Source organism: Gordionus sp. m RMFG-2023, chromosome 2, assembly GCF_954871325.1.
Source record: "Gordionus sp. m RMFG-2023 chromosome 2, tfGorSpeb1-WG-v2, whole genome shotgun sequence".
Lineage (NCBI taxonomy): Eukaryota > Metazoa > Nematomorpha > Gordioida > Chordodea > Parachordodidae > Gordionus > Gordionus sp. m RMFG-2023.
The window spans coordinates 27164941-27177494 of NC_088776.1; the positions used below are offsets into that span (position 1 = coordinate 27164941).

A 12554-nucleotide genomic window follows, 5' to 3' on the forward strand; every position below is an offset into this window, starting at 1 on the left:
ATGTATGCATATATCTTAAATAATAATTTTTTAAAAGAAAGAATGTAAAAGTTGATATTTTTTTATAAAACTATTCATCATAATTTATAGATTTTTGGGAAAATAAATTTATAAATATATAAAATGAATCAAAAATGCTTTTTAATAAATGGAATATAAGCCTAAGATAAGTCTTAAGACAGAAGTGAAATGTATTATAATTATTAATAATAGATCCATAAAATTACTAAATAATATAATATATCAAATATAATTTTTTATAAAGTGAGTAATTTTAATTTATTTATCTTAATAAAAGTAAAATATAATTATAAAACTATTGATAAAATCAAATCATAAATTAAAAAAATATTAAAGCACGATACAAACAGTGGAATATTATATGTCGTAATTTACAGTATATCTAAATATCAAATAACAATCAAAGCGAATTATATATTTTACAGAAAATTATAAAATATTGATAAGGACATCAGAAAATATCTTTTAAAGACATTGTGGGATGAATAATATGAAGATTAAATTTAAATATCATTTTTACTTAAAATAAATAGATGGCATTAAATAATTGAATGCAAATTATTGCTATATTTAATATCAAGAGCATTGATTAATAAAATTTGTTAAATTTTTAACTGTAATATATTCTCTAACTGTCAAATATGTCTGTAAAAGTGGAATTTTACCTAGTATTTTATAACTAATTCTATAAAATAGAGTAAAATCAACTATATGTCTACTTACTTTTTATAAATAAATTTCTTATAATTGTTTGGAATAAATTATTACCATACTTTTATATTAAGGTATATACAATACAAGTAATTTATTATATTTTTATTTTATATAAACTAATAAAAATATATTTCATATTTGTTTTAGGCTTATTTTTTTTATTAAAATTTGTAAAAATATTTTATGACTATATATAGACAAAAGTAACCCGGCCGAAGGCCGGGGAAAAGCGCCGAAGACCTCCCAAAAGGGGTTCTGGGGGCGAAGAACCCAGTAATTTTTTAATTCCCCCCCCCTTATGAAAATACTGGCTACGTCTATGACTTAACATCTGGTTTGTAAATTCAAATTCCATAATTACTTTGGTTAATAACCGCTATATGAAAAAATAATTATACTCTAAGGAAATGTTGTGAGGTCAATTTTGACTAGAGAAATGATTCACTAACGATGAAATGAAACTTATATCATTCTTTAGTGCTCCGTTAGTAGAGGTTTGTCCTTAATCAGTTTAATAGACGAAATTAAAAAAGTATTAACGAAATGAACAAAAAAATGGCCGCACACAAAAAACAAAACTAGAGCAGCGACAAACATCCTATTTTTACCATGATTTAGTAATTAAATAGTTAATTTAAATTCCGATGTTGACTTGGTTAACCGATTTATAAATATTTTTATAAGCTATGCAAACGAAATCAAACGTTACTGAGTTACAAACAAATTAAAAATGATGGTGTATAGCAAATGTGGCAGAAATAATATTCTATAACATACAAAAAAAGAAATGCCTACTACATCCCCCCCCCCAAAAAAAATCAATATCTATCTCAATATATGTTGAAGGTATTTGCCCCCCCCCCTCTCTCTTTCGGTATTGAAGGCACTAGCTTATCCCAAAAGAATTAGCGTCTTTGAAAATCATCCCTGATTTTGATTTTTTTTATACTTTACATGAAAGGAATATATTGATCATTCAATAAGTAATAAATGCCCATGTCAGCACGTGAATAATTATAGTTGTCAATCTTTTGATTAAAAAGCAAATTTTCAGTATATTTTATTATCAAAGTAGAATGAATTCACGGCTGGAGATCAAAATAAATCATGTAAATCCCAGCACCGGGCTTATAATAGCCTTGCACCCGTTAGTAATAATGAACATATCAGAACATTGGACACGAATTAAAGCGCAAGAAAATAATCCTTTACAAGGTAATATTATTTTTACCTTACAATATAATTTAAAATAGTCATTGGTGCAATAATTGGCAAACAAATCGAAAGAAATATTTGCATACTTAATTCCTTCGAAATTAGATATGATTTGATTAATGGTATTGTGGTTGATAAAGATTATCTAAAATTTAAAGAATCTCATTGTATTTTCTTTTGCTTATTATTATTATATGATTTAATAGTTAAAGAAGTTTTTTCTGAATTAGAATTTTTAGGATGGTATACTGTGGGAAATGAGACATTAATAACTGATATTTCAATTCATAGACAAGTAGGATTAAGATGTAATAATATTGTTATTAAATATTTTAGATATGTGATTTATATGAAAACCCTATAATGATGAAAATGATTATTGATACAAAAATTAATGATGTATATATGTATAATTTTATTCAAAAATATTACATAATTTATAGCTACCAATAACTATGTATGAATCAATAATTGATTTTGAAAATGGCAAGGTAATTTTTTTTACAATAATTTTAACATGTGAAATAGGCACAAATGATTTTTAGAGAGTTATCATATTCATTAGCCACTGAAGAAGCTGAAAGAGTTGGTCTTGAACATATTGCAAATACAAATTTATGTTTTGGAGAAATTTCACAAGATTCACTAGGTATTATATATATATATATGGTTAATTATAAAATGTAATGTAAACAATATTAAAAATCTATAACCTATCATGGGCCTTTACTGATCACTAAATCATTATATGTAAATTGTGTAATATTTCATTATAATTTAATTTAAAATATGCTTTGGCCTCCTTCCTATAAATATTTTACATTTTATTTTAATATCCTTGAGAGTTAAACCTTATCCTTAGTTCAGAACGCTATTACCATTTTTTTTGCCAATAGTGATACCAATATGGTATCAGTTAAGGATATGCAAATCCTAGCCTATAAATAATATTGGTCTAGACTGTGTAGGGCATAATCTTAATATATGATATTCAATTTTTTAAATAAATTGATATATTTAAAATTCTTGCAAGTAACAAGGCACCAATATTTTTAATTTGTTGGAATATTTTTTTACAATTAAAAAATATTAAATTCTATATTTAAATAAATTTCGGCCAGGCAGACAAATAATATTTATTTTGCATTTAGCTAAGACCAGGTTTAGGGTTACCAGACACCCTATTTATTTTAAGAGGATATTTTGGTATCTATTTTTATTTTCTATTAATTTGTCCTTTTCAAAAATATATAAGATTTTTTACATATGGGGAAAATATTTTTATAATTACATCATAATAAGTCTTTTTGTTTATATTTTTTTTCACATTTTTAATTGTTTGAAATGTTAATTTAGAAAATACGAATAAAATAGAATAAATGAAATTAAATACTAATATTACTTTATTAAATAATATTAATTGTAATTAAATAAATTATAAATTAACATAACATAAATTAAAGTCTACAAAAATTTATAAAAATTTCTTCTTAATATTACATTTTTTTATCGCTATATTTATACTACTAAAATTTACATCATATAATTTCGTCATATTCAAATTTTAATATTTAACTTTATATATAAAAAAAAACTATTTTCCTTAACTATTCAAATTTATATAAACCACTATTTAATTAAATTAAAATACAAATAATAACATTCTAATTATTACAACACCTTTCCACTTACGTTGGATCCACCATTCTGTCAATGAACAACTTTCTTTCGATTTCGACTTAGCCTTGTATCTCCACCAAATCTATTCTTCTTAATCTTTAATGTATTCTAATTTATAACTACAGCTGTCCTTTGCCTAGTATTCTTAGTTTCTAACAACCGTTCGTGTCCGATTACAGCTTGAACATTGAGTTATTCCCATCTTTCGTGGGCATCTCTTTTGTCTCATAATGTCTATGATAAAGATTGCTTATAACGATCTTTTGTAACGATAGTGCCTCTTGTCATGATCCTACCGATACCAATCTCTTATAACAATAACCATTTCTTGTAATAAATATATCTTATACAATAACGATTTCTTGTATCTTAAATGATCCCAAATAAAAATCCGATCTCTAAATGAGCTCGATTGCAGCATGAATTTTCTAATGATGAAAGCCGTTTCTCTTTATGAAGATTTTGGTTAATCAACTAATATTTTGCTGAATATTATCAACTTAATTCACCGTTAAACGTATATCTTTAATAAAAATAACGAATTTTTTTTAGCTAAAACGATCACTTGTACATATAACGATCTCCTGTGACGAATTCCTTTTAATTATCACGATCTCTTGAGACTAAAACCATTACTTCTATACTTTTTCGAACTACGACCATTTGCCTGGTTATTGATACCATTGTTTCTTTGCTCTCATTCTTTCGTGTAGATGGTCATTTCATACATCCCCTTCCCCCTTTATTTAGAATTTCTTTTCAGAGTTCATTAGACTGAAGGTTTAGGCGCATCATAGTACATATGGGTTTCGGCACCAATGTTTGAAATGTTAATTTAGAGGATACAAATAAAATAGAATAAATAAAATTAAATACTAATTACTTTATTAAATAATATTAATTGTAAATAAATAAATTATAAATTAAAAAGCAAAATAAAAATTAAAGTCTACTAAAATTTATAAAAAAAATTTCTCAATATTACATTTTTTTATCGCTATATTTATACTACTAAAATTTACATCATATAACTCGTCATATTCATATTCAAATTTTAATATTTAACTATATATAAAAAAAACTATTTTCCATAACGATTCAAATTTATATAAACCACTATTTAATTAATTGCAAATACAAATAACATTCTAATTATTACAACCACCATTTCAATTTTAAATCAACAGATTATAGCTGCAAACATTTTAAATATATATTTCCTGATTTGAAAATAGCTAAATATATTTCCTGCACTAGAACTAAAACCGGTATAATAGTGCGCACAAATTGAGCATTTGCGTTTGCAGTATTTTTTTTAATGCAACGCATCTTTGTTTAAATTGAAAGCAGTACGATTTTTCCTTTATTTAAAATTGAACGTGATTTAATTTTTATTAAACAATATGGATTTCCTTAGTTTACAAGATAAACAACTATTTAAGATAAACAACCAATTGCTTATTTTAATTATACAAGTATGAGGTGAACATTATAATTTACAAATAATGCAAATAATAATTTAATTACATTTTCAATTCTTTAATAATAAAAATGTACACTAGAACATGTAAGGAATATTAAATATCTTATTAAAATAATATAATCATACCATCTTACCCAATTTTATTTAATTGGTCTTTGAATTTTTTTTCACATAAGGTGATGTCAAAATAAAATATTGTTAGCTCAATAAAACATAGTAAGTTTTCTATATAAATAGTCAATATCTTAAAAAATCAAACACTATTATTCTTTTTATATACATAATACTTTATTTTATTTCTTATGATAATATTGACTAAATTATATGTCAATGAATTAAAATCCTAGAAAGGCTTCAAATTTTGATCTCAATAATTAATTATTGTGTCAAAATTTATAATATATATACACTATTAGATCTTAATTGTAACTTCTTCCAATCATGTTACTCCTGATATTTTTATTTATTGGATTTTCATAACTGTTTACTCAATCTTATTCTTTCATAATTTGATTATTATAATATTGATTTGTTTATCCTACCTTAATATATTTATAATAATCTATATATTTTAATAAAGATGCTAAATAAATTTTGAATAGTTTGCTTATTTATATATATTTTTTAAAAATGGACACTATAATATGGAATATTACTTTATTATATATATAAATAAACATATTTACAAAATAAACACACTAAGATAAAATTTATTTAATGTTTGATTTAAAGTTGTTTCTGTTGAACTTGTTAGTGATAATTCAATAGTATTTTGATCCTTTGATTGCTCCATCAAAGTATGATACAATCTTGATACTTCACATTTAAAAAGTATTTATTTGAATGGCTCATACTTTCCAAGCCTTCTGCCATTGATTGTAGATACAATCTAAAATAATATTAAATTTATAGATAAAAATATATATTTTACCGGCTTTCAGGTGGCACCCTTTCCAAAAGAGCCAAAAGTCTTTCACCCATGAGTGCATTTATTTTTGAATCAGTAGCCTTTGGTGTAGTTTCTTTAGGACTAAAATTATCAGTAGTTTTTCTGTCCTTTATCATTGGCTTCATGAATTTTATATATTCATATTCAACTTCTTCTTTAAGCATGATACAGTTGTATCATGCTGTGGAAACTCCATCTCCATGCTAATAAAAATATAATTTATCACTGTTTATATATATTTACCTTAAACTAATGGTTGATAAACCATCTAAAACTTATTCTAATAATAATATCAATTAATATATTCTAAAATTATATAAATATCAATTAATATATGAGATAAATTATACTTACAATTTTGTATCCATTTTCAAATTTTAGCTCAAAATTAAAAAAGCTTAAAAAAATTAAACCAGTTTGCTTTTTTTAACGCTTGCCGTAAAAAAATCCAATTTGCACAATGCCATTTAAAATGCATTCTTTTAAAACGGAGCGTTGCAACGCTCAATTTGTGCGTACTATAATATTTTTTTCAACTGTTTAATATACGACAAATTTTACCTAGTAACACAATTAATACATATTATATATTATATTTTTGATCGTCATTTATTTTTTGAGTATTATGCAAAAATAAAAAAACATATGGTTAAATGTTTTGCTTTTACTATATCAACTTTAACATTTTATAATTTTTTCTTTTATTACCTCTCTCCATGCCCCCATGTTAAATTTAAAAAAAATGGGGAGAAAAGCTCGTTCTAACCTCATAAAAATAGCCTCAATGCCACTATTTTGATTAGATCATATTTTGAAGTATTTCTAATATCAATTTTGTTCGGGTAAATTGATATTCTATAAAATTGTTTTTTCTTTTATAAAATATGATTTTTGGGTGGTAAAAATGTATATTAACCCTTTACTACAGAGGTGGAAAAAACTCCCTTAACTACAAAGGTGGGGTCTATTTTACCCTAGATTTTGAGCTATATCTCAGAACATATTAAAGTTTGAGATCTAAAATTTTGAATATATATTAAGAAATTATTGGAGATAATAAATAAAAAATCTTAGATTAATAGTTACTTCTAAAAAAAAGTTTTGCAAATTTTCCTAAAGTTGCTGTTTTTTTTTGAGACTTTCCTTTATTCATAGTATTATCACCAAAAAAAATTCAAAAAATGCAAATTTTATTATATATTTTATTTATTCAATGTTGAATAATGATAATTTCATAAATTTTATAAAAAAATATCAAATATAAAAAAAAATATTAATCATCAAACATCATGTAAATTTTTATAAAAACATTCACCACAAAAAGTATTCATATGATCTTTACATATAAATTTAGAACAATTTAAACAAATAATGGTTGTTTTTTTGTCTGGGCAATCATAGCATCTTCCTTTTTTTTGAAGAAGTAGGTTTTTCATCAATAATATTGAGAACATCCCCAATGTTATTATGTAATAATCTACATGTTCTCATATCTTTTGATCATATATAGAGTAATGAGCTCCATTGCTAATAATTTTATAAATTTAGATCTTTTTATGTTCAATTTATTATTAGCTTTATAAACGATGAGTATAAATTATGTATATATTTACCATTGTATAAAAAATGCTCAAGGGCCATCTATTCGATTTTCTTGATATAGAATATATGGAGTATAGTTGATCAACTACATCAACTCCAGTTTTTGTTAAATTATAAAATGTTATAATTTCTTTTTTTCATATCACCAGTTGATGAATCAATTTTTTTATCATAATGTAGTGTAGAAAGCAGCACTACATTTTTATACCTTTTAGTTATATATGAAATTAGAGTTGTATTTTCTCTAAATACAAATAAACTTGAGTTTATATTTCTTTTTTTATCAAAAAATAAAGCAGGTATCTGTTTAATTTTTTTTTATAGTTCCAACTAAGGTTAAAGAATGAGAATTTAACAAATGATTAGCTAATTCATAGCTTGTAAACCAATTGTCAGTTGTAATATTTCTATTAGTCCTTGAAATTGGTTGAATAAGTCTTTCAACTACATCAAATGGTTTATTTGAAAATTTGTAAGGTCCTTCTGGCTGATTACCAGTATATAATTCTGTTTTTAATGTATAAAAAGTCCTGGAACCCACTAGAGCATAGATTTTAAGACCATATTTTGATAGTTTATTTGGCATATATTGCCTGAATGGACACTTGCCTTTAAATGCAGGAATTTATCAATAGTAACATATTGTCCAAAAGAATAAGAATTATTGCAATTATCATTAAAAATATTAAAAATTTCTCTAATATGTGTTGCTTTATCATATCCCTTGTATTCATATCATCAAATCTTAGAACTTTCAATAGAAATTGGAATCTATTTATATTCATTGTATATCTAAATATATTTACACCAAATCCATCCTTATTCCATAAAGATGGTTTGATTATTAGTAAACCAACCAGAGCATTAAATTCATTTTCATTCATTTTAGTTTGATAAATAGAGTCATTTTTTTGAAGAGACTCAACTTTTGATTTGTGTATTTTAAAATTAAATCTGTAATAATTGTTGAAATGAATAGTTTAAAGCTTTCTAGGGGGGATTTTGCATTTATTGCATGTGATTTAACCCATGGCAAACAAGAAATTATATTATGGGATCTAGTTCTTTTTTGAGGCAGGCATTCTTTATTCCACTTGATTTTGCCATCTTTACCTTAATTTTTTTATATAACATATTAAAAGATAGCATATTTTACTGTAACAATGTTTATAATTATCTTCACACTCATCACTATCTATATCATCTTCCTCTGTGTCTGAGTTGTGATTGCTGTTATATAAATAATCATCACTTGACTCAGAATCTACTTCACCTATATAAAATGATATAAATATTAAATAGAAAATACTTCCAGAACTTGATGATATTAAATTATCCATATGCTCGTTTTATAGTATTTAGCTCCACAAGAAAAAAAAATAGTATAAAATTTAAAATTTTGGGTCACAATATAACAATGAAAAATTTTAAAAAAAATTCGTAAGTACAAAGGTGGGACCTATACTACCCCAAGCTCAACAAATTGCAAATATTTTAAAAAATATCATATCAATTATCTTGAAATTTGGTAGATATGTTCCTTATAACAAAATATTAAACTACTATAAAAACCAGGTCATATTATCTTCAGGATTTTTAATTACCATGATTATAAAACCGTGGGGTATTATTTCCCCACCTTTGTAGTGAAGGGTTAATCTTTATTTTTGAAAAATAGTAAAGGTTTAAAAAATTACTTTTACAGGTACTAATCATATAATGCATTATAAAAATTCATCAAGCTCTCTGATAGAATTAAAAATTATAGCCGCATATGTATATAATTATATAGTTTTAATTAAAAAATTATCCCTTAGAGGTTAATACTCTAGAAAATAAAGTCACGTCTCGCTAAACCCCGGGTTCATTATATCCCCGGTCTCCCCTACTTTATTATAATTTTTTTTATTTTTGAAAAATAAAAAAGTTTTACTCTTTTGATGTAAATTATATAATATCATAAGACATTTTTATATAAAATTATTATAAACTTTATATTATGTTAAGAAATGCAATCAAGTTCTGTCTGTGTTACTATAACGTTTTAATTTTCTTTAGCAGTGATTTTACATCATTATTTTTTTTTCTCTTTTATATTCATTGAATCTGACTATTTTCCTAATTCCGATTGTTTTAATTTAATTAATTAACACTTATCTTCTATATATAGTAAACAATCAGTTGATTGCGCAGCAAAACGCGATTAAAATGCTTAATTCCAGATTACTTGTGGTCATCAATTATTTGAAAGATGTGCAAAATGGTTTGAATGCTATAGTTTAAATTATATATTTTGCTCTAGACAAGTTTCCAAAAAAATATGAATTACTACGGGAAGCTAGCAGCTTATTGAATCGGTTACCTATATATAAAGATCCAAATTATGATAAGGAATACCTTAATGTAATATTTCATTTTTTAAGGTATATTTGATATGAGAATTGAATAATTTAATGATCGATAGAATTATTTGATCTGTGAGTAAGCAAAAAGTTTCATAAAATAAGAAAAAGATTCCTAATCAAAAAGAGAAAGAGAGAGAGTTGAATTTTTTGGTTATATCTTCTCGTTTAAATTATAACTAATTTTATTTATTTAAAACTTTATAATATATATATAGTTAAATATTATTTTAAGGAAAATAACGATGTGGCCTTGTTAACTTATCTTGGAGAAATGACTAAAACATGTGATACTATAAATCAGGTAGCATATTTTTTTAAATAATTATTTCAAAAATTTTGGTTATAGTTCGTTAACAAATTCAACTGCCTTCAAGACAAACAAGCTGCATCCAGAAGAATAAGAGGAGGATTGATATGCTAGCATTAGCATATGATGTTAATTATTTCCAATATTCACATATTTGTTTATGTGTGTTTTACCTTATTTTTGTATTATAGTTTTATCATGATAGAATAAATTCAAAATATATTTTTAGAGGATATATATTCATATATATCGATAACTTATCAAGATAAGATTATTATTTTATTTAATTATATAAAGAAGACCTGGGATCCGCTCAATGGAAACAACATTAAATCATAAACTACTCGATAAATCTAAATAAATAATATCTCATTTTATTTCACATACTTTTTGCATAAAAAAATTATTTTAAAAAAGCTATTATATTTTGGTTCATATTTATTTCTCTATAATAGCAAAATTGTCATTATTTAATTTACCAGTATAAATAATGTTAGTTTTTAATTATCGAAAACCTCGATTTATTCACTAGCGTTCAGGGTAAGATCTCGCAAAGGAAATAATACAATCTTTTAAAAAATTATTATATTCGTTTACAAATTTTCTGGTGACCTAAAGGAATATTTATATTTGAAACTAAGCATAAGGATAGAAATATGTGGATCCAATCGACTTTATAGTTCTATTTAGTATTTAAAAAATTTTTAACTTAGTTATTGTCGCAGTTATACAATAAAATACTGCGAAGAATAATATTTCTTTTTTAATAAACGTCAATCAATACATTTTTTGTATTATTTTTAATCTATTTTTTTATAAAATAAATATATTATATTATTCTTGGAATTGAAAAATAAAAATATCATCTGAAGTTAGTTGTGTATTTTGGGGGTCCGTATAAGTTTTGCACAGTGGCGTATACAGGATTTTCCTATAGGGGGAAAAAAACTAATGCTGGCCTTCAGCCAGCTTTTTCCCCACCTTCAGCCTGGTCAATCTTTGAGCTATTCTTTTAAATTATTCATAATTCATTAATACTTATAATAATATTTTTAGCTTTTATTTACTAATTCGCGCTTATGAATATTTAAAGAAGAAATAAAGGTTATAACCTAATTTTTATTTTAATTTAGGTATATTATAAATAAGTTTTTTTAAAAAATATAAAATTGAAATAAAGTTTAGTGTCAATTTTTTTTTTATAAAATTGGCTTAAAAACTAGTTTCAACTTAAATTCTCATATAATATAAATAGAATAAAAAAAATTTTATTAAAAATGCTAATTGTAGTGTGTAATATTGACTAGAACATTTTTTAAAGAACAAGTTTTTATAACTTATTATCAAATACAATATTATACAAAAAATTTATTAAATACTAGAATTATAATGAGATTTTTAATTTTCATGGGAAATTTGCCAATTCATCAAGAATTTTGTTTGTCGTTGGAATCAAATCTCTGTGAATATTTAACAGAGCTAACCCAAGTCTAGATTCGGAAGTAGTATTTTGTAAATAAGTTTTCAACCTTCTCAATTTGAAAAAGGTCCTTTCATCCGTAAATGTTATAATAGGTAAACATGCAAGAATATTAAATACCTTCAAAATATTTGGAAATTAATCCAAGGTTTCCTTATACCGATTGAGCGCATAAATATCATGCTCAGGTAAAATAATACACGTAGTAAATATTTTTACCACAATTCGAATTCACTGATTAAATTGATTTCAGTATTATCATAGGAATAAAATTTTGCTAAATATTTAATTTTACCAATAATGGCATCAGAAAACGAAGGGTATTTAGGTAATAAAATTTGAAGATTACCAAAGACTTGTTTTTTATCTAAAAACCGTACTTTAATTTGCGATAAAAAGTATCTAAGAATGGGATGAAATTGGATATTATTAATATTCTATAAGATTTAGTTTTTGATTCAACGTCTATATAAATATTATGAAACATTCATCTACATTCATTCTTCCTGTTCACATTTTCCTTCAAATCGAAATTTGGTTTTTGTAAATTTCTACATAGTAGTGAGCTATAGTAAAATAATTTATTAATGCAGCTAGCAGTTAGGATAAACTGCTTGATATTGAGAAATTTTGACGGGACATGGGGAGTAAAATTTTTATTAGCTTTTATATTTAAGAAAACAGTCAAATTTGCGATG

General features: G+C 24.1%; 1 protein-coding gene across 4 annotated transcripts; it reads left to right on the forward strand.

Annotated features, from left to right (window-relative positions):
* The first annotated feature begins 1718 nt into the window (after positions 1-1718).
* Positions 1719-11444, forward strand: LOC135923230 (COP9 signalosome complex subunit 6-like). 4 transcript variants are annotated; one of them, XM_065457874.1, is made up of 11 exons: positions 1723-1950; positions 1989-2117; positions 2157-2245; positions 2287-2349; positions 2394-2441; positions 2479-2599; positions 9835-9927; positions 9967-10067; positions 10302-10370; positions 10416-10504; positions 10674-11444. In XM_065457874.1, exons 1-10 carry the CDS (start codon positions 1812-1814, stop codon positions 10488-10490), a joined length of 927 nt encoding a protein of 308 aa, XP_065313946.1. In that variant the 5' UTR covers positions 1723-1811; the 3' UTR covers positions 10491-10504; positions 10674-11444. The 4 variants fall into 4 exon arrangements, with proteins under 4 accessions (XP_065313947.1, XP_065313945.1, XP_065313944.1 ...); XM_065457873.1 differs by having other exon boundaries at positions 1721-1950; positions 1989-2245; positions 10677-11444; XM_065457872.1 differs by having other exon boundaries at positions 1722-1950; positions 1989-2245.
* Positions 11445-12554: the final 1110 nt, after the last annotated feature.